The sequence below is a fragment of the Kwoniella dendrophila genome, chromosome 1, assembly GCF_036810415.1.
Source record: "Kwoniella dendrophila CBS 6074 chromosome 1, complete sequence".
Classification (NCBI taxonomy): Eukaryota; Fungi; Basidiomycota; class Tremellomycetes; order Tremellales; family Cryptococcaceae; genus Kwoniella; species Kwoniella dendrophila.
In genome coordinates this window covers 509,101-534,319 of record NC_089476.1, presented here as the reverse complement: position 1 = coordinate 534,319, position 25,219 = coordinate 509,101, and the positions used below count along the sequence as shown (strand labels likewise).

Sequence of the window (25,219 nt, the reverse complement as noted above, 5' to 3'; positions counted from 1 at the left end):
AAGGCGGGTTACGAAGAAAGTTGAAACTAAAAGTGAATTTATTGTTGATATTTTCAAGATAGTTAACCGTTTCATATGCTCTAGAGTGCCCAGAAGGAACACATAACATCAGTACGATAGCAGTCGGTATCATGGCTCACTTGATTACGATAAGAAGTTCTGCGAGTCAGAAGATAATTCTTCGAGCTATACATAATTGCGCTAAACGAGAAGCTAAAGAACCAACGACGAGTAGAGGAAAAGGTGTGTTTTAGCTATTCCTGTATTACCTGTATCAACGGAAGGAGCTGATAGATTCAAATTTGACAATATAGGTAAAGCCAAAGAATCACTGTTTGCACCTTTAAACAGAACCGATACGCCTGTTTCGCCTTCACGGATCTATGCTTCATCTACTTCATCATCATCATCATCATTATCATCATCAATACCGAAACTTACAAGTGGAGGTCCTCAAACACATACTAGAGCATGGAGAGAATTTGAGAATTCATGGAAATATCAATCATTCGCTCTGAATTCATCATCATCCTCGTCATCCTCGTCATCCTCGAATTCAAGTGCCAAAGATAAGAAAGATATAAACGATAATGAAATATTAGAAATAAGAACAATTTTTGAAAAACCATCAAGTTATAATCCATTGTCCAGATTATTGGGTGCAGGTTTTACAGCTTTTATAGGTTTTCAATGGTTTTGGTTACCTGAAAATGAAGAACCATATCAAACTTTTTGGAATCATAAACCTGAAACTGGATTTGCAACGTGAGTAACTTATTCACATTGTCGTTCTCCGAATAATTCTTGTGCTAGCTACATACCCTATCTCCTGCTCTTCACATTGTTATCCATGTGCGAATTCTGCACCAACTCACTTGCTATAAATCCTGCTTCCGCCAATTATCTCTAATCCTTCTCGATTAGTGGTTCTTACTGACCTCTTTGATACTGCTGTAGTTTGTTGTGGGGATCAATCAAAAACATCTTATTCTTCCAAACTCCTTATTGGGCGTTAGGCGGAGCAGCTTTATCAATATGGATGCTCACCAAGAGACTTAACATAGTAACAAAGTTGGAGCAATGCAAGATGAGACCTACTTTAGACGGAAGTGATCAAATATATTTGAGGATGAGTACTTTGAAACAGGCGTTGATAGGAAGATTAAGTAAAGAGCCTAGACTCATCAGTCTGTCTGACGTGATAGCAACTCCTGTGAGCGGACGTAAGTATTGCTGTATGATTGTATGATTGACTCCTTACTAACTTGATCATCTGACATACCATTTAACAGCTCATCAACGAAATGGTGATCTGATATTGAATCTTTATGTAAAAGATAGCAAGAAACCAAAGTTTTCCGATGGTCATCCTTATATAGTGGATACAAGGATCTCAAAGTTTATAGAACAATCGGATAAACCATATGTGCTTTCTCCAAGTAGATTAAGGCATATTTTTGGAAAATTAGAAATATAGATGAGCAAAGCCGCTAGAACGGCCTTTAATAGCGATCACTTATCTCAATTTATGGACAATCTAAATGCAGTTTTTTCTGCTTCATAGCTATTTTCTATGCATAGACGGTAATACAGTTTGTCCATTAGCATCTTGTTGACTATTCTCAAGCTATAAGCATATAAATATCATAAATCGCTCTCCAATCCCATTTCTATTGTTGAAACTTTGGACGTAAATTGATTCCGCTGTTCGCGTCTCGGTCTCGATCTTTTGATTTTTCAAAGATTATTCCGAACAAGGATGCTATTATTGTTCATAAATTTTGTGAGATATCAACCTATCTAGTCGATACATCATAGGCATATACCCACACCAGCTTGAGAATATTTTCTATCAATTAGAATGAATCGTTTCGCCTGTTTCGCCATACGTAGGGCATCCAGCTCTCGTGCATCGATTTTCACTTTGCCTATATCGAGAAATCAACCATTCATTCGATCATTTCAGACTACTTCTAGAACCTTAGCAACATCGGCTCAAGCGCAAAATGGTAAATCTGCATATGCCAAACGGATGGAGGCTTTATTAGGTCCAAGACCAACAAGTAAGAACAAACTATTATCAAATTCCAACTTGGTACCATTACAACAACCTTGGCCATGGCATGAAATTCCTAATAGATCATCATCTGATCCAGAAATAATAACATTACAAAGAACATTATTTGCTAGACCACCTGATCTATCACCACCTTTATTACTGTTTGCAGCTGGTATCTGGGGTTTATTCGTTTTTGCTTGGTTGATTCTACCTGATCCACCTAAAAAAGAATTAACTTTAGATGAAAAGAAATTGATAGAGGAAAATGAAAGAAAGGCTAAAGAAGCGTGAGTCTGCTTGATTCGCTTGTATTCTGAGCTAATTTACGCCTTATTGGTATCTAGTAATATAATATCTCGACTCAGTATGGGATTCACCAGTGCAATATTTTCTTCTGCTCAACCTTTAATTTACGGAATAGTCACTGTGGCTTTAATAGCTATTATAACTTCATCAACAAGAATTATAACTAGAATAAATATGGTTCAAACTAGATTTAAAGATACAAATGAAATTCAGAAAACGATATTAAGGTTAACGAATGTTGGTCATGAAATGATACCTTTCGGAAAACCGAAATTTAGAGAAGTTAAAGTTGAAGATTGTCAAGTTTATTTACCTAATTTGAGTAAGTTTTCCCTCATGTCTACTGAGACGAAATCATCCTATTATTGTGTAGAGAAGCTTGGGTAGATATAAACTTTTGGTTCAAAATGATAAAAATTATACATCGTATAGTGCTGATCAAATTTTGTTTTATAGACAACTCACACGCAGTCCGATTAAGAGTTTTGAAAAATGGACAAATCAATAAAAACTCTTTAGATAGATTTCCATATAGTTTAGACTATAGAGCTGTTCCAGAAAACACAAGGATAGATAAAGAAGTGGTACAGTCTACAAATAGACTTCAACATGTTTTTGGTCCCGTCAAGACTTTATCGTAGGAATTCAAGACAGGCTAACAGCATTTCTCCTAAACACCAACTCATCCCATATCACGAAATATATAATACAATGCACCATTTCCCCTGTCTCAGACCATTTGCATATTTCATTAGGCGTTAACATCGTATTGATATAACGTAGCGACATTCGCAATGTATCACCGACGCCGAACACGCAACAGAACTGTTCCGTCAAGATTCAAAGGATGATGCATTGAGTATGATGATTTGGGGTTGAGGGGTACGTAGGGATAGTTGAGTAAATGTCCGTCAAAAGAAAAAAAGTATAAACAGAATAATGGACTAGTAGGATACAGTATATAATAGTAAATTGTGTTAAAGAAAGGAAGGGATGCTGCTACATGTGATTCATCGAATCAGGTTTGGTAAAAACAGCTGAGCATTTATTGACTTCTTTAATTAATTGGAAAAGTACTGAAAGTGGAATTTAACGAATTATTAGCGTTTGCTTTATATGCTGAAAATGGATTACCAATTATACTTACAGAGTTACTATCAGGTTTAGAGCAATCCCAAATTTGGAGAGGCCTGATATCAAAGAAGTTATCCATTTTGATGTAACCAGATCCATCAAGAATATTAAGACATTGATCTATTTGTTGATGGGAAAATCGAGTCAAGTCAGTTCTAGATTGTCAACAATGAAAAAAAGAAGATGTGATTTCACATTTAACAACTTACCATAACCTTTAAGAGTTGTTTTCAAAAATTGACCATCCCAAGACCAAGATTGACCTTTAGAATTGTTATCACATTTTACAACTCTAACTGCCATTGAATTATCGACTTGAAATTGATGGTTTTTAGCATCATCAACATAAATAGTTTCACCAACTTCTAAACATAATCCAGATTCTCCTGAACCAAGTTTAACAGTACCATTCTGTGATTTTGTAGGTAATGACCATTCCATTAATTCTTGTGATGTATGAACATTGGTTCCGGGGAATCCTTTACCTGAACAATAAGTCCTATAGAGGTAAAAACGTTAGTTTAGCCTTACTCAATGGACAGATTAAGATACAGTAGAGTACTGTATAACAAACGAATCACTCACAATGCAACACCTTGTTCAGCTCTAGCTGTAGATTCACTAACGACAGACACACAAATATCGTTTCTTCCTTTAGCTGTATAAATCAATAGATGTCAGTACCGGTTATAAACAGTGTATATTACTGTAGCAATAGATTTCGAGCAACTTACGATGAAGGAAATCAAAACCATCTTTAGTACAAGTGGCTTCCTCGCCTTTGGGGATGCTTTGATCAATGGTAAGTGGTTGAGGGGTTTGACGAAGTAAGTAGACTATGTTCAAGGGAGCTTTTCCATCAGTTTACATGTCTACCGAAAAATTGACTGAATAGTGAAGTAGCGATAGCAACATACCTTGATTAGTGTTTTGAGGGAAACAATCATAACTTTGGGGACCGTTTGGTCCTAAATCCAGACACGCACTTTGGTGGGTGAATCGACTGTCTGTACCGTAGATGAAGCTGTGAAGGGGATAAAGATTATATTAGCTATTATGAATACCATTTTAAGACCCCTCCAAGTAGATGGCTTACGATTGACTTGCAGCATTACCAGAGGATTTCGCAAGCTACATTTGATTGACCACAATTGGATTAGCTCCTGATTACCAGATTCATATCATTTCGATGAATACAGCAGGAATTGGACTTACAGTTACGTTCTCATTGTTTTTACCTGTACCTACATCAAGAACTAAACCAGATCCAATATGAACTACTTCACCACCTTTTTCACCAATTGGAACTTTCCATTTAGGTGCTTTACTACATTCTTTGGTTACAACTTGAGAACCTTCTTTAGGTGATGAACAGTCTTTTGGTGCTAAACATTCACCATTCCCCATTGAAACAATATAATATCCTGAATCATCGTTAATGTCAATTTGAACATCTGCTGATAATGAGACATCGGGATTCAAAGAAGGGACAGGAGTTGAAGTAACTAGTTTAGTTAAACAAGCGAAAAGGAATATTGATTTAGATGAGAACATCTTGATTATGAATTATTCGAGTATAATGTAAGAATATAAAAATCAGATATAGTAAGGGAGGAAGAAAAATAAAGATCGTTTGTATATAAGCTGAATCAAATGCAGATAAGAGATAAATGAAAGGAATGTCGAAATTTCACTGCAGTTTTCGAAAGGTATTTATACCTGTTCTCGAGGGGGCCATCTACTGTATTCTTTACTGCTTGATATTGGTTATCGAGATGATAGTACTGCTGATGCTTTGTTTACATCCCACATCTCTATGAAATCTACGTATTCTCAAAAGCAGATCTAAGGAAGTCATTGATTAAATTGATACGGGCAGTAAAGTACTAAGTTAGTGTTTCACTAAATTGGATCTTTCCCCGGTCTGTTCTCCTATCCACTTTATACCACTTGATGCAATTCACCCCCTTAACATGACATGTTCCAGTACGTGACTCAACACATTCCTTTCAATTCTGTTCAACCAAGCTAATATTTCAATCATTTGATACTTTGATTACAACTAAGTTAGTTTGGTAACTCAAATTACAAGTTAGATCCTTTATCAAAATTTCATTAAACATCACCGAACGTTTCATCCTGGATGGACTGTATGTAGCATAGTCCAGAGTGAAGAAGGTAGCTAGGAGATTACCTCAGCCAAGCCCAGCACCGATTCTTCGTCCTCGGTCTCCGGTGCGTTGCTATATGAGAGATTTATTCCATAAAAGCGCCGATCATCCCGACAGTGAGGAATCGAGATCTGTTTTGCGAAAGGCTTTCTTTGCTATATTGCATATCGTCATCGTTCAAAGCTAGAATGTATTTTTTACTACCAAAAAAGTTGTGTAGCAATATACACACGGGTATACACAACTCGTTGATCATATCCCGAATTTATTTGCCAGCGGAGAACAGTAAGGGGATCGTCTGGATACTCAGTTGAGCTGTAAAGTAGACATCTGTACGAGGGATAGATATCATAAATGCTGTTATTGCATGCCAAAATTACAAATATAAATGTATAAACTGAAATAAACAGAGGAAAGGAAAAGAAAGAATGTAAAAAGAAATCCGACCGCACCAACCCACTAATTGATACCTTTATAGACTAATCTAGACTAAGCGTAACTTGCTTGAGCATTTTCATCAACATCCGAAGGTTGATATTGTTTTTTCGTGAAAGCTTTTGAACAATCTGCCATTGTTACTGAAGCTCTTGAAATTGGATCTGTTCTATAGAAATCTGTTATAGGTTTCTTTAATGGATTTGATGATGATGTTGAAGATTTTAATGATGATAATAATTGTAAACCAGTTTTGAAAATTTCTGTAGAAGGTTTTTCTAATTGATCATATTTAATTAATGTTGGTGAGATATCGAACATTCTTTGTCGAATTTGTAATGTATCATCGTATGGTAATGGATTTCCAATTACTTCACTTAATGCTCTAATGATTTTCCAATCTTCTCTTGATGCTCCAGGTGGTGGTACAGCTGTTCTACCCATTTGACTTCTACCTTCTGTATTTATCCATGTTGCAGCTTTTTCTGTATATGCCGCAGCAGGTAAACATACATCAGCAAATTGAGCTCCGTGATCACCATGGTGTCCTTGATATACGACAAAGGCATCTTCAGGTATAGATGATGGATCAACATCATCAGCGTTCAAAAGGTAGACGAATTTAGGTTTGGTGGAGGTAGCGGAAGAAGATGGGGTGAAACCAATATCGTAAGCAGCGGCTCTAGATGCAGCACGTTGGAGAACTGAGAAACCGTTCCATTCAGGAGTTATGAATTTTTCTGAATTATCTAAAACGTGTTTACCAACAGCTTTAAGGATAGCAGCACCATCTTGAGTTTCAGTTACGGCAGAACCAACAATCAATAAAGGTTTCTTAGCTTCTTTCCAGATTTTAGCGAAACCTTTGTCACCAGATTTGGATAAGAAAGCTTCAACATCTTTTCCGGAAGTACCTAAATGTTCAAATTCAAATGTAGAATCGAATTTTTCACCAATTACAGCGAATTCTGTACCTCTATGTAAATATTGTTTTCTGAATCTTGAATTTATAGTTGGAGCTTCATGTCTTGGATTTGTACCAATTAATAAGATGGCATCAGCATCTTCAACGTTTTCAATTGATGTATTGAATAAATAGTTTGATCTGATATCAACTGATTGTGCTGGTGCTGAATCACCTAATTTTGAATCCAAAGCAAGATTTTCAGATCCTAATCTATTAACTAAATCTTTTAATGCTACTAAAGCTTCTGTATCAGCTAAAGATCCAGCAACAGCTTTGATTTCATCTCCTCTTGCACCAGAATTCAAGTATCCATGTCTAATAGTTTCCATAGCAGTTTCCCATGATGCAGGTACAAATCTATTACCTTCTCTTACTAATGGTGTAGTTAATCTTTGATATTTCAATCCATCGTATGCGTATCTTGTTTTATCTGAGATCCATTCTTCGTTGATTTCATCATTGATTTTAGGTTGAATTCTCATAACTTGAACACCTCTAGAATCTACTCTGATATTACTTCCTACAGCATCTAAGACATCAACTGATTCGGTTTTCTTTAATTCCCATGGTCTAGCTTGGAAGGCATATGGTTTTGAGGTTAATGCACCGACTGGACATAGATCGATTATATTTCCTGACATTTCAGAATCCATTGTTTTTTCAATGTACATTCCAATTTGTAAATCATTTCCTCTACCTGTTGTACCTAAATCTTCTACACCGGCAACATCATTTGCGAATCTAACACATCTTGTACATTGAATACATCTGTTCATGGAAGTTTTAACAATTGGTCCTAAATCTTTGTTTTCAATTGCACGTTTACCGGTAATTTCGTGGAATCTTGTTCTATCTGAACCATATCTCATTGATTGATCTTGTAAATCACATTCTCCACCTTGATCACAAATGGGGCAATCGAGTGGATGGTTGGCAAGTAAAAATTCCATCACTCCTTCTCTGGCTTTGTGTACTAATGGTGTGTTGGTGAAAACTTTTGATCCAGGCATAGCAGGCATAGCACATGATGCCACTGGTTTTGGTGATCTCTCGACCTGAAAGGTTCATTTGTCAGATTGCAATCATTGCGAGTACTAATCTAACTTACCTCTACTAAACACATTCGACAGTTACCGGCGATTGCTAATCGGTCATGGTAACAGCTGTAAGGAATGTTAGTTTGGTCGTATTTCTTTCTTAACCAAGTAGCTTACAATCGAGGAACGGCGGCACCACTAAATAAGAGAGAAGTTAGCTTGATACTTCAGTGATCGCTTGTTGTGAATACTCACGCTTGTTCACATGCTTGGATCAAAGCTGTACCTTGGGGTACTGTTACTTCCTTTCCATCAATAGTAAGTGTTATATCTGCTGACCGAGGGGCAGTAGTGGAAAGCAATCGAGCACCTAAACATGATCATGAGTTAGTACGAGCATCTCCTGATGTACTATTCTATATTTTGGTTCTATTGTGATAGCTTTCTTGCTTTCGAGCTGTGATGGCAAATATATTAATTGCTGATGTAACTTACGTGAAGGTCCAGCTACTCTAGCGATATTCTTTTGTGCAATTCGTCTAAGCATTTTGGTCCAATATAAATCCTCTACTATGTATTCAATATGGTGTATAATAGTGCTTCAAAGCGAGTGTATATGGATGGATGATATGCTCCAGATGAGCTTTGTATTGTGGTAGAACAACAACAACAACAATTGATTGTATTTGATGAAATGTTGAAATCGACGTTTTGACGTTTCGCCTAAAGCATGAAAGCATACACACAGAGTACTAATATCCCGTTAGCCAGTCAAACTCAACTTAATGGATGTATATCCCAGTATATCCACTATACAAACAGTAAAATGCCGAATGTGGCACTTGTTTCACGACCAATGAAAAATCCCAAGTTACTTTTCCAACGTCATCTACTACCACGTGGCAAAGCAGTTGATGCGTCGCTCATGGTCAGGTCAAAGCGTTTAGATCAAGGAAAGCATAAGTATGTGATATTCTTAATCTGTCCATTCATTTTATGTGTTACATAGGCATAATACATAGGCATCAACAATATATCCCGAGAAAACAGAATGAAAATGTACAAAAGATGTATGATTTAAAAAGATGTGTTTGGTTATCTACACTACTTGGAATCTATGAAATCTATATGAAATTACCTTCTCTTACACCTCTACCTTTTTTCTGTGGTTTTCGTTGTTGCTGTTGTTGCTGTTGTTGTTTTTCATTTGATGAGATGATGATTGAATCATAAGGTAATAAATCATTCAAACATTCCCAATCCCAATTTTCATTATTATTATACCTTTCTTTCGTTAATCTTTTAATTTGTTCCTTTTCTTTTTTATCCTTTCTGGAAGTAACAAGGGATTCTAAGAATGGAAAAGATAACTTCTTTCCGATTATGTATTCAATATCACCTAATAAATTTTGTTTTGGTTTTGAATTAAATAAAGTCAATTCTATTGGTATATTATCATTTAAAATTGATGACGAAGATCTAGATGTACACGTTGATCTTGAGTATGCTGGATTTTGCGCATATCTATTATTGTCATAATCAAATCGTGATCCTGGTTCTTGATATATAGGTCTTGAGTTGTTCAATTGTTGAGTAGCGAAATGACCTAAAGAACCTGAATAATTTCTTGGGCTTGAGGTGGATCTCGGTGATAATGGTTGAGATAGAGAGGAAGTAGGTGATCTTGTAGAACTAGATGAAATGGATTCATAATATCTAGAACTTGATGGAGTACGTATAGAGTTTGAATTGAATGATGATTCAGATGTATAATGTTTTAGTTGACGGTTTTGATATTCACCATTATGAACAGGTGGTGGTGGGATATAATAAGTAGCAAATGGATGATCAGGCGATAAGCTTAATTGATCATCCAATTTGAAAGGTGATGGAGAAGGTGGTAAAGGTGCTTGTCTACTAGGGTACATCTTGGTTAAGTGGTTCTATCTGTTCGTATTTGGTTTACAAGCTTTTAGTCTTTATCAGTTTTGTAAGAGGGGGTACAGTTGTTTTGGCTTTGTGTGAGTCGATGAAAGAAGGAGGGGTACATCTTCATCGTCAATTCATACTCGCTTATATATCATTCTGTATACCTTCAACATCACATCACAATCAATTAATAAATCTTGGTCAATCATCAATATTCACTTCACTTCATAATCCATTCAAGATCATTTCAATCTAAGATCATATATAAAATAGCATATACCTTTAACCCTCAATCGATTTGATCGCGAAGTGAAGTGTAAAGCACAATATTTACAGTTACAGTATATTTTAAAGACCTTTCATCAGCTTATCGAGTCTTTGAAAAAACACACAAACAGTTTCAGGGCAATTTTGATCGTTGTATCGTACCAAATTTCCGGAAGAGATGGTGAAGTGAAATTTAGAGATGAAACGTGAAAATATCCCCTGAAACGGTGAATAGGCAGTGACAGATGTATGAGTGCGTTCCTACAGCTAAACCATGTCCCCACTGTACAGATGCAGGAGTGGACATGAATTAAATTCTTACTGGGATTCGGATTGACGGTATTAACTTTGTACTTGGTATTACTAATTACTACGAATTATCCGCAGTTACTGCCCACTCACACTGTCTATATTTGATTAACGATATCACTCAAGATAATTCATGCTACTGCTACTTCCATCACAATAGTTGCATAGTCGCAAATTGTCAAGTCGCGTTCACAGGTCTGAAGCTCCATGGAATACAGATTTTGAATGCATACTTCAATGCGAGTTCAAATTCTTCTATATGTCTCTTTTATCTATAGTAGATATCTAACAAAGTCTACCTACTTATGTAAAGCATTTAAACCTCTAAATACAGCCCAAGCCATAAATGTCGAACCAACATACATGATGATTCTTTGTTGAGGATTCATAATAGTTAGAAATGGATAAGGGAAAGCACCATTGATTGATGCACAATGTTCAACCCAAATACTATATCCAGCACCAAATGTAGCAGCTAAAGCAAATGCACCATACGTAGATGCAGGTGCTTTGAATTTCTTTTCAAGGAAGAAGAAGTCTAGTGAATAGAGATTTTAATGTTTAACAGATTTTTTATTGTGTGTTTTGTTTTGTGCTTAGTAGAGTTAAACTTACCTATGATTAGAGCTGCAGCTGGTAAAGCATGCATACTCAAGTCCATCAATAAAGGAATTCTAAATAATGGTTCCTCAGCGTTTGAAGAAGATGGTTCGGGTGAACTTGTTAAATCTGGATTAGGAGGTAGCATTAAATGGGGTGCAGCGAGGATGATTGCCCACTATATCATACAGACGTATCATCAGCTTCAATAACAATATCAAACTTGACTCAAATCATCACAGAAAATATGACTTACATAGATTGTTGAAATGACTATCTCAACAGGTAATGCGAAGAGCAAGAATACTCTTTTAAATGTTTTTATGGCTTGAACAGCAGGTAAATAATCGCAAATACCAGATAAAAACATGGTAATGATAGTACCGAATAAGCCTAAGATTGTAAGATATTGGAAATGACCTTAAAAGCAGTAAAACATGGGAATGATCAGCTTAATAATCTTTGCATATGCTTCATGGATTTTATGAAAAATATCGCTTACCTCCATACTGTATTAAGGAATTGCAAGTAAATCGACAAAAGTCAGTATACCTATCTATACCTCGTATTCATACTAAAAATATTTGGTAAACTGAACTTACCTGAGTACCAATATAATCTTTAGTCAAAGCTAAATTTTGTAATCCCCAAAAACCATCAAATATAGCTGCTGCTACACCTATATGAAAGATGATTCTACCTATTTTTGGTGTAGCGTCAGGAGCATATTGATTTGCAGGTGCTACACGTTGTTGAGGTTTTGGCGGCATCGCGGATGAATATGTCTGTTTGAGGTTAAATTTGAATTAAAATAGGAAGAAAGAAAGCTGGACTGTCACTGGGTTAGATTGGGTCAGATTATCGATGATGAGGCGACTAAATGATAATTGTCGACGTTGATCTTTGTTAATAGATTAATGAACGTTCAATACCTGATCTGATCTGATCTTGATCGTCCGACACACAGACAAAACAACAAAAAAGTTAAGATAGCCGGTCGATGACGCGCTTCTCAACTGTCTACTAGGAACCCCATTTTTATCGGCATTCGATACTCCGGATTGTTCGGAACCAAACACGCTTTACATTACTAGAGATATCTTACCGGCTGGTGAATATGTTGGAGTTTGTAGAATGATAGCGTGAACCAAGATCTTTCTAATGGGTCAGTTGTACATTGTATATACATATGTATATACATACAGTGTCGCTCTAACTCGGTCTCTCTTTCAAATCTATACACATAGCTAGAAGCAATTTCTCACAAAGATGACAACAAATTACTCATATTATATAATCCCTTTGGTTCATATTCAAACCTTAGCTACATCAATACGATTCGCAGCGAGGAGATTAGGTTTTCCAAATAATGTTAATCCAAGAGATGTAATCAAAGAAATGGAAGTTTCAGATAAGATCAAGAAACATACATTGGATAAGATAAAAAGAAGACAAGCTGCACATGAAAATTGTTTTGAGAATGAAGCTGTTTTTATCGGTGCTGTTGTAAGTATCTATCTGATTACATATGACATCTAATATACAGTATCATATAGAATATGGTTAAGGTATAAAGGATTCGTTAATGTATTCTATCATATGTCTTCACTTAGCTCGCAGGTAATCAAGTTGGATTAGCAACTACTTGGATGAATACTATGTCGATAAGTTATTTCTTACTTAGATGTATATATAGTGAGTTGAATTAAGGGGTAGGGCTTGAGTGGATTGATGAATCATGTTCTTATTTGTTGCTCGCCGTCACTTGCAAATCATTCCACAGTTTACTCATACATCAATATATCGACTCAAAAGAAGACTATTGTTCGAACTATAGCATATTGGGCGAGTAATTGTAAGTGTCTATTTTGTCATTCGTTCTTTTGCTTTTCTATGTAATATTGTGTGGACATCGCTAATGTACCATTGATTCCTTCCTCTATCAGTTTGTTTCCTGGCTACCTTTGTGAAAGCAGGGATGCAATACAACTCATCCGCAAAACTCTTATAATGCGAATAGAACGATAGAAATTTAGAGATTACGCGCATGCAATATGCTGTAAACAGATTCATCCTTCTGTTTCATCACCGTAGGGGAACACCTTGGCACTCTATGAAACGCATGTCCGTGGTTTGTGCTTTGTGCTTTGTGCGCGGTACATGGATAACAAGGTGATAATCACCAAATAATAATAGACAAAAAGGGAAAATAAGGTTGACAAAGGAATACTAACATCCACACAAAGGGGTCCTTTGGGATTCTCTTGGATATATCGGTATACCTTTATTGTTCTCTACCTCACGCTTCTGTTAAGAGCTGTTACCACTACCTTTTAAGTCGCAAATTAGTATATATAGTCTGATTAGTCAAAAGTATACCAATTGTGATTCTTTCCAATTACCCAACTTACTATTATTTTCCTATAATTTAGCTTTGCTCTTTAAACTAACTCATCTTACCCCTTACTGATCTTCACATACCTGTACAATCCTCAATACCGACTATACCCAAGCTTACAATGCACACTTTGTACTTCCTTGCTATTGTCACCGCGGTAATACCTTTCAATCTTTCATTCGAAGTGAGGGGACATCCTCTTAAAGGACAAGATTCATCAACTGGACTTTATATATCTTCTATCAGAGATGGAACGTGTTTGTCAAGTAATGAATCAGTACCGGTAAAGGGAAGTACATTAGTTACAGATAATTGTGATAATGCAAGAACATGGCATGTACCTTCGGGTGGTGGCTTGATAGGTTTAGATACTGTTGCTTTGGCTTGGGATATGGATAATCAAGGAGATGGTGTATCTGTTAGTTTGCTCTATCTAAGCTTTTTACGTGTGATCACAACCAAATATTACTAACACTTGGCTTTCTACAAATAGCTAACTGAGCCAAGCAGTGAATCAACCACTCAGTCGTATGTGCTAAAATCCATCTATATCAGCTCCTGAATAAAGAAACTAGATTGATCACTTACCATCAACTCTTATTGAATAGGTGGAAATGGTCATCCGATAATCGAATATCAACCAATAACGGGTCAACCTGCCTACAACATACTCCGAATGGACCGAAAACCGCTCAATGTGATCCGTTGAATGTTGACCAAGTATGGACACTTCGTAATTCATCTCGACCACAACGCTGGGATGACATCGCAAAACAAAATGACCTTGATAGAAATGGATATATCCATCGTAAGTGATTCAGTATTCCAACCCCTTTACATCGTTCTCAGTAAGTTATGAGTATAGACCACAATTTCACTGATCATAACGGATTTTCTTTTTTGATTGAAAAGCTTTAGGAAGAAAAGACATTTGCCTTTCTGCTATATCCAGTTCCACTCCACATACTGGTATCGGAGTAGCAATGTAAGTTGATGTTTTCTTTTTCTCTTTCAGGCTACACAGTATCAGACTCTAGCGAAGATATATGTACTTTACTAACCAAGTTTGATCTTCCAGGACATATTGTTCAGGTAAAGGTGACGGAAGCTATTATCTACCCATATCGACATCGGAAACACTATTCAAATGGGATTTACCTTCTTCACCATCTTCCACTGAAAAAATTCAAATTACATTGTCTTCAAGAAAGGATTTATGTTTAGAAACTGGTTTCAAAAAGCATAATGGGACAGGATATGATTGGGAATATATATATGGGATGGGATTAACTATTGAGAATTGTGATTCAGATGAACAAGGTCAATGGTGGATTTGGAATGGAAAATCTTTCAAAGTTGCTAATGATGATAAACATAGTAAGTCGATCAATTCTTATAGTCTATATTATATTGTCTCTCAATGCTGATATCGTTGAACGTGTTTTTATCATTAGATCAATGTCTTAATGTACTCGGTGGAGCTGGTCCATACCAAATTACCAATTTCTTAAACTTGCGTCCTATGCAATTATGGACATGTGATGAGACAGATGAAAACTCGGTGAGTCAGTTCAATAATTCAATTATGACAGATCACATGCAGTAGCAACTAAAAAAGGGCGCGTCAATCCAAAATGCCAATACAATATGGTTCAGCTAATTCTTGTAAATTTCCATCTTACATTTAGATGTTCACGTTCTCTTAGAGCTGACCATAAACTCGTTACCTTGTTTCCCTCCTTCCGCCAATTACGCAAGATCGTTGAGCGATCTTTTGAGATTGAGATATCATCTTCTTATCTCTTGACTTGACTATAATTCCCTGCCTTTTTTCAAAACTCCTCCTGGTAATTTTGCACTACTACTATTATACGATGTACATATATATATATACACATATCGACAAATTACTTTAAATGCATATAATGAATGGGTCATTATCTTATAGCTCTTATATACGTACATGATGTACAACAACAAAATTCACATCAAATCATCAAGATGAATCGTTAAGAGTGTTCGTAATTTCGGCAAAGGATCAAAATTATAAAAATAGAAATCCCATCCCACCGAGAAACAAAAAGGAGAAAGAACCAAAGAAATGACAAACAAACGGGATGATATGGAAAAATTACTTCTTTCTCGTACAATCAATAAATTCTTCATCACTAGTCTCACTAATTACGACATAATGAGGTTTTTTCTTCCTAATTGGTGATTTCTTAGGTGAAGGTGTTGTTGATTTTGATTTTGACTTCGCATTGTTTTGCTCTTTTGGACGAGCAGAAGATTGTGATTTAGGAAATAGTGATTCTACAGTTATTGGAAAATCTAACAGGGATTGTTGTGAAGCAGTCATTGTTACTGGTTCTTTCGATTTTGATCTACTCTTTCGAATATTAGTGGTTTTGGATTTAGTAGTAGGATCAGATGATCGATCGAAAGGAAGTTGTGGCGACGATAGTGTGTTAGATTTGGTTGAATTGCCTAATACAGGTAATGGCGAGATTGAGGATGTTGGTGATATATCTACATAATCAACCTTTTGTTTACCCTTCTTGGATGTTTTGCTTTTAGTCACTGGAGTTCGTTCTTCTCCATCACTATCGTCAATCCTTATTGGACTAGATTGTGATCTGAAATTTTTACTATTCCTTCTTGGTCTACTAGTTGAAGCCTTGATAGGTGTATCATCATTACCATCATCAGAGGAAGAACATAAATCAATAGGTTCATCTTTCTTTCCAGTCGTGGTGGTGGAAGTGAAAAAAGTTGAAGGTGAAGATTTAGATTTAGAGAAAATCCTTTTACTGAAAGGCCATTTTTTAGGTGAAGATGATCTTTTTGTCTTAGGTGGAGAAGGTGATTTATTATTTTTAGATTGATCAATACTTTCTGATTTATACTCAGATTCAACTTGTAATCCAATTGAAGAAGGGCTAGGTGAAGAAATTCTCTTGGTTTTGGTTTTTGGTCTTCCTCCTCTAGATTTAGTTGGTGTAGGTGAACCTCCTCTGGAAGGTGTAGATTCCACCAAACTTGAAAGAGATGATGTTGGACAAGGTCTCGCTCTTGTCTTCTTTCCAACTTCATACCCAGCAGATTCGAGTAAATTAGGCATTGAAGGTGATCTGTTGGGTGAAGATCGAATTGTTATGGATCTTGATCTCGATCTACGTCTAGGCGGTAGATTCTCAATAGTCTCTTCTTCTTCTGAAGAGGATGAATCGATATCAATCGTATCTGGAGGTTTCTGAGCTGAAGTCGAGGTAGCAGCAGCAGCAGCATAGAAAGCATTAAATACCCCTACATACATCTTTTCTACCGATTTGTTGTTTTTGCCTTTCGGTGGTGGTTTAACTAAAGTATTCTTCTTTTTTGGTGATTTCCCCAATTTCTTGGCAGCTTTAGCAGCTTTTTCGTCTTCCCAATCTTTGATCAATGAAGGCCAAGCTTCTTTGACTAAATACTCAGATAACCATAATCTAATTTCGTCCTTTGATTTATCATTATTGCCTACTTGTGCACCTGAAATCATCTCGTCATCTCCTAGGGATTTCTCTTTAAGACCTATTCTTTGTCTTGAATTATCTGATAGATCCTCCGGATCAACTCGTAAACCTTGCATTGCATTTTGAACTCTACGTATGTATTGTTCATGTTGAAACGATATGCGATATTCCGTCAATTCACCATTTGCAGGATCTAATCTGGTAGAATGGATTTTAAGAACATGTTTAGGTGGTTTACCGAAATCAACATCATCTTCTTTATCACCGGATACAGGTTGAGATAGTTGACTTGATTTTGGTATTATAGGAGATGAAGAAGGCATTGATTGACTGAAAAATGAGGTGATCATTGAAGTTGAGGCTGCATTTGATGTTCCGACAGATTGATGTATCAGAGGATGACTATTTGAAATCGAGTTCGATCTTGATCTAACAGTTTGTCTAGCTTGGTTCATAATTTCAGCACCGAAAATACCAACATTTTCACTTGAAAATCTTTTAATGACAATCTCTTTTGTACCCCATTCAAAGAATTTTTCGCATGCTATAGCTAAACCTTCCATATCTCCTCTACCTTCATTTCTCGCTTTACCTCTGGTTCTAGTACTTTCACCTTTGCCAAATCCTGGCCAACCTTGTGACAAATCATCTAATGGACTTGTACATGGATTCAGATACGCATCTAAAGTAAAAGTTGGAAATACCGCTGATGGTGGTATGATAGATAATTTGTTGGCTCGATCAGGATATCTTCTACCCACTTGTTTGGATGAATTCGTCCTTAGCTCTTCCACAATTCGTTCGTGTATCGATGGTAAAGTAGAGTTAAATACCGCTCGATCAGAATTATACTGTTTCAGAAAATCTGAAAGTCCTGCATTTGCCAATCCGAACGATATTGTGTGGCCTAGATTTGGGTTCCTGTTATTCAGCTTATTTCCGCTCCGACTGGTAATCTTGTATGTAACAAATACTCACCTATACTAGGTAAACCTTCTGGCGTATAATCACCTCCACCTAATAAAGCTATCAATGTCATAGCCATCCTACAATCTTCTTCTGTGCTGAGAGTTGTGCCATCTTTTCGAGTCCATAAATCCTTTATTGCGGAAGAACGGTATACTTCATAATTTCGCATATCTCCCTTGGCAGAATTATCTCTTGTCGTTGAAGCTTGAGCTCCAGATAATGTTGGAGAATTGCTAGATACAGGCAAGATCAGCGCAGCGGGCGCATAGGAGATTAAGAGAGGACTCACTTTCTCAGAACGCATGTAGCACCAAACAACAAAGCATCTACATCATCTGATAATACAGCATCAATCTTGCCTTGACGATTCATGATAGCTAGTTCCGCCTCAGCTTCCCCCGGAGCCTAGACGCCTGATTATTAATGATACGCACAGGTAGGATCATTGACATAGAAAAGATCGAGCTGGGGAAGATTTGTAGCCGACTTACGTTCCACCATTCTAGACCACATACATCTAATAAAGCTTTAAACTGTCTACTTTTATGATCTGCCGTACCGAATTGTCCTGCTACATTCTGATTTCTCTTTTGTCCAGGTTTATTGGGTCCATCTGAATGAAAAGAATAACACATGAATCAGTCAGATATCGAGTAGACTTGAAACTAATGGCCAATAGAGTCTAGCTAGATACAATCACTCACCAAAAACGAATACTGGTAAAACTGGTTGTTGTAGCAAAGCAGTAATTTTGAAGAAAATAGTTCTCAAGAAAGGATTTTCACCATAATGTGTGACTTGAGCATGAAATATCCAGATTGATGCATCTATCCCTATAGTAAATGCTCTCAATCCATTCCGATTCGATTGAAAGGCTTCTTTGGATAATGCAGATAATGATGTACGTGCTGCTGCCGGTCGAAGTAGCTAATATAGGTTTGATGTGAATAAGAAATTCGTCAAATATCAAAACAAAGAGACTTTTACTTACATCCCAAAGACCGGGGACACCCATCTTAAGCCCCTTATTCCAGCAGCAAGAGGTCCAGTAGTTTCAAGAAATAAACCAAATTAGATCTACAGCTTATTCATCAAAGGCTTCCAACCATAATTATATCGAATCTAAGTACTTCTTATGGGTTTCAGACATTTATATTCCAAAACATCGTAAACATCGCCTGGAGGGTTTGTTTACGTGCCTGATTCTCGGTATCATCGCTTGAATAATAATGCTTATTCCACGTGGTAGATATCGTTCACGTGACTTGGCTTGTTTCCGTCAACAGCAAAAAGTTGAGAGATAGCCTCAAGGAAGGTGCATTTTAACATTCTCCTTCCTCTTCCTAATTAGTTTTGCGCACATAACACTCAATACACACCAGCATTGCTCAGCATGGCATCATCCTCCCAACCTACAAAAAAATCGCATAAGCGAAAATCAGATGCTGCAAATTTAGCTACCTCGAATTCAAACATTTCTGTTGTAGTTGAAGAAGCTTCGACTTCTGCTGGGCCAGCTTTTGGTAAGTATTGGCTTTAGCAAATTACCAGGAACACAGAAAGCATTCTATAGTAGTTGTCATAATCATATGTGAGGCTAACGAGTTGATTGTTCCCCATTCTAGTCAACTTTCCATCTGTCAGACCATCCAAAAATACCCCATTCACCATTTACACAAGAGATGTTGGCTCATCATCAGATTTAACGAAACAACACACTATTATCGCAGGAGAAACTGAAGATGTAGAATACTTCAGTACAAATAGGGATCACAATTTGAATACTGAAGGTTCAGACTGTCAGTAAGTATCACTTCTTTGAATGACAAGATCAATATATATCCGTTCAACTACATGTAAACTGTCGGCAATTCTCCTACATGTCAGAAAGATTTTTGGTCAGTTAGATCAAGGAAAGCTCATTGATTGATTAAACCCTCATTTTTAGATACCTTCCAGCTATATATGATCCATCAACATCAACAATCCACATCAATCCTTCAACACCTTTATATCTCTTAACACATGGAGTTAAACGATTAAGAGCTTCAGTGAATCTACCTGATCGATCTGCAGAAGCAGCTAAAGCACATTGGAAAGTTCAAAGAAATGATTTAGGCGAAACTTTCGGTACAAGGAAAGCAAAATCACAAATCAAAGCTGAGGAGAGAAACAAGGTTGATGTTGATGCTATGCAAGGTGTTAAAGGTCATTTAATGGGTAGTATACCTGAATTATTACTCAAGGAAGGTAAGTCTTTAATACCTCATTCCGAATTTCTGTCACAGAAACGCAAAAAAATTGATATGCTGATGTGTATTTGTAATTCTTCGCTCAGGTCCTGTTGAAGCATCAGAATTGATTCCAGTACCTAATCTCACAACATCAGATCCAACAGAAGTATATCCTAGAGATTCACTTATTTCACCTGCTGAATGGTCATCCATCGATATAACTTCTATGGTGAAAGCTCAAGAGGAGAAAGATAGAAAATTACCTATGAATAGAGGATGGTTACATAGTAGAATTAGATATATACTTAATATAGAAGATAAAAATGTTAGAAAATCACAGTTGTAAGTTCAGTTCTGTTTCGTGCATACCAACATATATCAGGAAAGACTGTAGTAAAATGATTGATTACTGAGACTGTTTTTTTTACTATATATAGACGATACGTATATTATTTATCAACATTATTATTATTACTTAAAAAAGCTCCAATATTAGGTAAAACTTCTTCTGCTGAAATACCAAAATTGTTTCCAGATATACCAAGACAATTATTAGATGGAGTTATAATTAGATTTTCTGAAATTCAAGGTAAAAAACATATTATAACTGAAAAAATGAAAACTAAATTATTAGCTTGGATTTGTGTTTTATATTTAACTTTATCAAACAGTTTCAGTATTGAAACTAACATTCCTGCTAAAGATTTAGGTTTAAGTGAAACTAAGTGAGTATCCATTAATTACCCATTTATTTCGCTTTTTCAATATCAAGTTTGATAATATAGCTTTAAAAAGATTTTGTGTACTGACTTGTGTTTTCCGCGTTATTTCGTTATTTAATAGAATCCAAACCATGTTTAAATCTCTTGGATGTTCAGTAAATGTACCCACACCTGAAGAAAGAGAAAAACAAGGTATAACATTAGCTGAAGCTAAAAGAAAAGCTGTATTGAAAGCTCCAGTAACTTTCCCTCAAGTTAAGAGAGGAGGACCTGTAAGACGATAAACCGCTTAGCATAATCTCGTACAACTTGGTAGATTTGTACACATATATGCTTTAGATGCATTTGTATAAGCTCATTTGCATGGCTTTCAATCCAAATTGACATTAGCAGTTAGCGACTATTCAAGGATTGAGCATTCATGTTAATGACAATACCAATATCGTACCATTCATTCGACTCATCCAATTCATGAAATAAATCTTATTGGGTATACTAACACGTTTACAACTATATGTTACAAAAGGTTCATTTGCACTGCAAAATAGAATCAATCAATTTCTTGCCCCCGATCTAAAAGGTAGAAGTAGCTACACTTCTTATCATATCAACACCACCTATTCTACCCATTTTTGGTGGTAAACAAACTTTGAAAGATTTTTGACCATCAACTGATCTAATATTAACCATTCCACCGTGTTTCAAGTGATGTGCTACAGCAGGATTTACCAGTATAAGTCTTCTTGAATTTCCCGAGCCAGATGAGGGCATAGGTTCAGTCACAGATGCTGCGGGAGTTTGTCTTTGTGACTGTATAGGTGTAGGCATAGCTCGATATCGAGTTTGCTGTGGGATTACTGGCGAGGTTCTGTTGGAAGGGGGTGAAGGTATTTGCGGTCTAATGTAGTATCGTGGATGAAGTTGTGATGCAGCCGAAACTGATTGAGTTCGAGCATGGTTTATAGGTCGATGAGACAAACAGGGTGAAGTTGATTGTGGAGTAACTGTTCTTGAGGATGTTGGTGTGGAAGAAGAGGAAGAAAGTGATGAATCAGAAGGGAAGATGAAATAACCGTATGAAATGGTTGACATTGAATGTGCCCTTCTATGTGTAAGTGGTCTTTTGGATCTATAGTCTGATACAGCAAATTTTGGTTTGGCACTTTGTAATCCTTCATATGGACTGGTTGACTATACATTCAAGGAGAAGAACAAAGTCAGTCATCTGTCCTTGTAAGATGAGACAGAGTGAGTATGATGTTACTCACTCTAGCTTTTTGTTTTTGTAAATTTCGTTGATTGACTCTCAATTCATCTAAATCAACATCATTGATATCTCTTAAAACCTCTTTTTCTTCTTCCTCTTCTTCTTCTGTATCAGACTGTTCAGTTTTTACTCTAGGATAAGGTGAATATCTGTTATTAAAAGATGATCTTGATCTTGATGAAGAAGAGATAGTTGATGATACTGAAGGTGTAGGTGAAGGTGAGATATATGGTCTGTAATCTCTTGGTGGTGTCATTGGTCTAATGAATGGTGATTGGGGTAGAGACGACATCTTTGTCTGATTTCTAAAATCCGGACAATGAATGTATTATTTAGGTTTCAAAAAAATGAATATCGTTCTGATAGATCGTTAAAAGTCGTTTGAATATCGTTTGTGGTTGGGTTGATTATAGATGTGATAGCGTTCTTGACGATAAAAGTCCTGATTATATATATACCCAAATGAAATCAAGCTGTCAATACCTATTCAAAAGTCAAAAGGTTATGAAACAAAGGAACCAAACGAAACACCATTCAGTATTCAATCAGTCAATATCACTTATTATACTTCATTCAGTATTCAATCCAACTTTCTTTTGCCTTTTATGATGAATATAGGAAATACCCCTTTTTGACGGTATTGATTGTTCTGGTGTCTTACTTAAAACTTCAAACATTGAATAGTCTATGAAGTCTTGTTCTTTTCCTTGGTTTTCGTACGTTTCATTTGGTGTCTCTGTTTTTGGTCATCAGAACAATGATAATGAACTTCGTTCTTTTCATCGTTGGAGCGAACCCAGCTATGCACAGACCAATTTGTATCATCTATTGTTTTAGTTTTATAAGAAAGCATATTGTTAATTGATGATTGATTTTTGATTGACATGAGGTTACAACGATCTTCCATACCGCCTATTAAGATGTTTGGGATAATCATGGCTACTGTATTGTATTTATTTTTATCATTAATTTCCGGTTTGTCATTGTTCGGTAGCTAAGGGTCTTCAGTTATCATCGGCTTCAGCTATTGTTCAACCAATGGTCAACATTCATAAGACGTTCTACCAAATGATTCATTCTCCTTTTGTCTTGAAAAGTATAAATCCAAGTATTCGAATAAGTGTGTTTAGCCCTGAATGAACAATACAAACAATCGACTTTTGTCATCGGGTTGTCAAGGCGGGTTTTTCTGATGTTTTTTTTACTTGGCCCAAACATGTGTCAGTGGAGTAATATCGTTCAGCATACCTATGCAGTATGAAGTGAGTATCATTGTTCTTCCTGTAACTATTCATCTTATTTGATGTTATTGTTCGACTGATTGGACAAGATCAGAGGAAGGAAACAAAAAGAATATCATACACAGTCTAAAGAGGACAATAAACTTTGTGGTGGTATTCTCGGATTTCGGATTTTTTGCCGTAGCTTGTAGGCGGTCATATCCGACAGACTTAAGTTATATTATCTCGTTACCATGGAGATACACACAAAGTCCGCTTATTCAACCGTCATGAAGAGGGGGATCAGAAAAATTAATCAAAATATTTGCTCAACTTCGAAGACTTGCAAAGATGTTATCAAAGTTGAAAGTCGAAAGTTGTAAATACAAAAAATACAGCTAATTCATAAGGCTGAAATTTGCTTCTAAAAATTCGTTTATCAAACTTGATCTTCCTATAATACACCTCAGAGCTTAATACCATATCAGTAGAACTCGTAATTAATTGATATCGACAAAGAAATCAGGAGCAATCTTATAAAATGGCCGATGAAGCACCACGACAATCAACTTCGAAATTAGATAACCCAGGTACATTATTACAATCTGTATCCACTTCACAGGTGCACGAAAAAGTTTCGATAGTAGGTATCATCACTGGAGATACTCAAATGAATGACTAGACACTCAAAAGGAAAAGAGATGGGATCTGACATGGTATTGTTAATACTATAGCTACCAGGACACGAACCAGATTATTCAGCATGTACATTCTGTTTATGGCAGGAAGATCATACTTTGGGTAATGCCTTGAGATGGATAATTATGAAAGAGTGAGTTGTAAATTTGTAATTATCCCTTTTGGATACCTTTACGTACGTTATCAATACTAATATAATCTCAAAAACACTTGTAGCCCAGATGTAGAATTTTGTGGGTATACAGCACCTCATCCTTCTGAACCAAAAATACATTTACGTATACAGATGTATGGTATGTTTATATCTGATTTTGTCATCAGTATACCTTACTTCACCTCGAAAAGATTTATCTGCTGATTAATGATTTGAATGTCTCTCCTTTTCCTCTTTGTCTCATTTAGACGGTTTATCAGCAGTAAATTGTTTGAGAAAAGCATTATCCCATTTACGCGATTTATATAATACAATTGATAAATCCTACAAAACAAGTTTAAAGTATGTCTATTCTCTTATCTATCCTATCCTTGCTCAATTTTTTTTTTTTAATTCCGGTTATGAGACAGAGACTAACCTGTTTATTGACTTTCTTTTAATCAGGAACGACAATTATATAAAAGAAGATGATATAGATGTTAAAGCTGCTGTAGATGAAACTTTGAGACAAAGAGGTTTCGCTGTTGAAGGTGATGATGCAAATATGGATTTATCATAAGAAAGATTAGTCACAGGGAGAATCATGGGTCTTGGAGTTGGTCACTTATTGGGCTTGAGGGTTTGGTAAGAGGCGAGAATAGGAGAAATTTGTACAATAATGTTCAACTATCGATAGATGTAAAATTATGCATTGCATGAATTCAGTAATCAATACCGTTCGATTGCCCAGTTTCAGAATAAGTCTTGAAGACACCAAGCCGAAAACGTTTCGCTGTATACTTTAGACCAAAGGAATTCTGTCAACGAATATCTCGTTATATGCATCAAGG

General features: G+C 36.2%; 12 protein-coding genes across 12 annotated transcripts; 6 read left to right on the top strand and 6 right to left on the bottom strand.

Annotated features, from left to right (window-relative positions):
• Positions 1–131: 131 nt before the first annotated feature.
• L201_000204 (uncharacterized protein) lies at positions 132–1,477 on the top strand (the record flags this gene model as incomplete). The annotated part of the gene is made up of 4 exons (XM_066216007.1): positions 132–243; positions 315–765; positions 958–1,223; positions 1,293–1,477. The coding sequence occupies 4 exons, from the start codon at positions 132–134 to the stop codon at positions 1,475–1,477; spliced, it is 1,014 nt and encodes a 337-aa protein (XP_066072104.1).
• Positions 1,478–1,861: 384 nt separating this feature from the next.
• L201_000203 (uncharacterized protein) lies at positions 1,862–3,006 on the top strand (the record flags this gene model as incomplete). The annotated part of the gene is made up of 3 exons (XM_066216006.1): positions 1,862–2,346; positions 2,404–2,687; positions 2,822–3,006. 3 exons carry the CDS (start codon positions 1,862–1,864, stop codon positions 3,004–3,006), a joined length of 954 nt encoding a protein of 317 aa, XP_066072103.1.
• Positions 3,007–3,422: 416 nt separating this feature from the next.
• L201_000202 (uncharacterized protein) lies at positions 3,423–5,053 on the bottom strand (the record flags this gene model as incomplete). Its single annotated transcript, XM_066216005.1, has 7 exons — positions 3,423–3,619; positions 3,709–3,998; positions 4,085–4,157; positions 4,234–4,335; positions 4,417–4,523; positions 4,596–4,630; positions 4,715–5,053. 7 exons carry the CDS (start codon positions 5,051–5,053, stop codon positions 3,423–3,425), a joined length of 1,143 nt encoding a protein of 380 aa, XP_066072102.1.
• Positions 5,054–6,159: 1,106 nt separating this feature from the next.
• On the bottom strand, positions 6,160–8,656 carry L201_000201 (NADH dehydrogenase (quinone), G subunit; the record flags this gene model as incomplete). The annotated part of the gene is made up of 5 exons (XM_066216004.1): positions 6,160–8,127; positions 8,181–8,235; positions 8,287–8,307; positions 8,365–8,479; positions 8,605–8,656. The coding sequence occupies 5 exons, from the start codon at positions 8,654–8,656 to the stop codon at positions 6,160–6,162; spliced, it is 2,211 nt and encodes a 736-aa protein (XP_066072101.1).
• A 577-nt stretch (positions 8,657–9,233) lies between these two features.
• Positions 9,234–10,037, bottom strand: L201_000200 (uncharacterized protein; the record flags this gene model as incomplete). Its single annotated transcript, XM_066216003.1, has 1 exon — positions 9,234–10,037. The coding sequence occupies one exon, from the start codon at positions 10,035–10,037 to the stop codon at positions 9,234–9,236; it is 804 nt and encodes a 267-aa protein (XP_066072100.1).
• An 876-nt stretch (positions 10,038–10,913) lies between these two features.
• On the bottom strand, positions 10,914–11,984 carry L201_000199 (uncharacterized protein; the record flags this gene model as incomplete). Its single annotated transcript, XM_066216002.1, has 5 exons — positions 10,914–11,152; positions 11,230–11,392; positions 11,471–11,634; positions 11,717–11,723; positions 11,817–11,984. The coding sequence occupies 5 exons, from the start codon at positions 11,982–11,984 to the stop codon at positions 10,914–10,916; spliced, it is 741 nt and encodes a 246-aa protein (XP_066072099.1).
• A 499-nt stretch (positions 11,985–12,483) lies between these two features.
• Positions 12,484–13,225, top strand: L201_000198 (uncharacterized protein; the record flags this gene model as incomplete). Its single annotated transcript, XM_066216001.1, has 4 exons — positions 12,484–12,720; positions 12,828–12,909; positions 12,998–13,069; positions 13,161–13,225. The coding sequence occupies 4 exons, from the start codon at positions 12,484–12,486 to the stop codon at positions 13,223–13,225; spliced, it is 456 nt and encodes a 151-aa protein (XP_066072098.1).
• Positions 13,226–13,733: 508 nt separating this feature from the next.
• Positions 13,734–15,218, top strand: L201_000197 (uncharacterized protein; the record flags this gene model as incomplete). Its single annotated transcript, XM_066216000.1, has 6 exons — positions 13,734–14,030; positions 14,106–14,140; positions 14,221–14,420; positions 14,525–14,597; positions 14,691–14,989; positions 15,067–15,218. The coding sequence occupies 6 exons, from the start codon at positions 13,734–13,736 to the stop codon at positions 15,216–15,218; spliced, it is 1,056 nt and encodes a 351-aa protein (XP_066072097.1).
• A 525-nt stretch (positions 15,219–15,743) lies between these two features.
• L201_000196 (uncharacterized protein) lies at positions 15,744–19,108 on the bottom strand (the record flags this gene model as incomplete). The annotated part of the gene is made up of 6 exons (XM_066215999.1): positions 15,744–18,031; positions 18,103–18,326; positions 18,383–18,498; positions 18,585–18,706; positions 18,798–19,020; positions 19,085–19,108. 6 exons carry the CDS (start codon positions 19,106–19,108, stop codon positions 15,744–15,746), a joined length of 2,997 nt encoding a protein of 998 aa, XP_066072096.1.
• A 378-nt stretch (positions 19,109–19,486) lies between these two features.
• On the top strand, positions 19,487–21,333 carry L201_000195 (uncharacterized protein; the record flags this gene model as incomplete). Its single annotated transcript, XM_066215998.1, has 6 exons — positions 19,487–19,616; positions 19,719–19,896; positions 20,042–20,343; positions 20,432–20,669; positions 20,765–21,052; positions 21,171–21,333. The coding sequence occupies 6 exons, from the start codon at positions 19,487–19,489 to the stop codon at positions 21,331–21,333; spliced, it is 1,299 nt and encodes a 432-aa protein (XP_066072095.1).
• Positions 21,334–21,622: 289 nt separating this feature from the next.
• L201_000194 (uncharacterized protein) lies at positions 21,623–22,608 on the bottom strand (the record flags this gene model as incomplete). Its single annotated transcript, XM_066215997.1, has 2 exons — positions 21,623–22,240; positions 22,318–22,608. The coding sequence occupies 2 exons, from the start codon at positions 22,606–22,608 to the stop codon at positions 21,623–21,625; spliced, it is 909 nt and encodes a 302-aa protein (XP_066072094.1).
• Positions 22,609–24,077: 1,469 nt separating this feature from the next.
• L201_000193 (uncharacterized protein) lies at positions 24,078–24,948 on the top strand (the record flags this gene model as incomplete). The annotated part of the gene is made up of 5 exons (XM_066215996.1): positions 24,078–24,179; positions 24,271–24,368; positions 24,452–24,528; positions 24,638–24,731; positions 24,834–24,948. 5 exons carry the CDS (start codon positions 24,078–24,080, stop codon positions 24,946–24,948), a joined length of 486 nt encoding a protein of 161 aa, XP_066072093.1.
• Between the last annotated feature and the right edge of the window lie 271 nt (positions 24,949–25,219).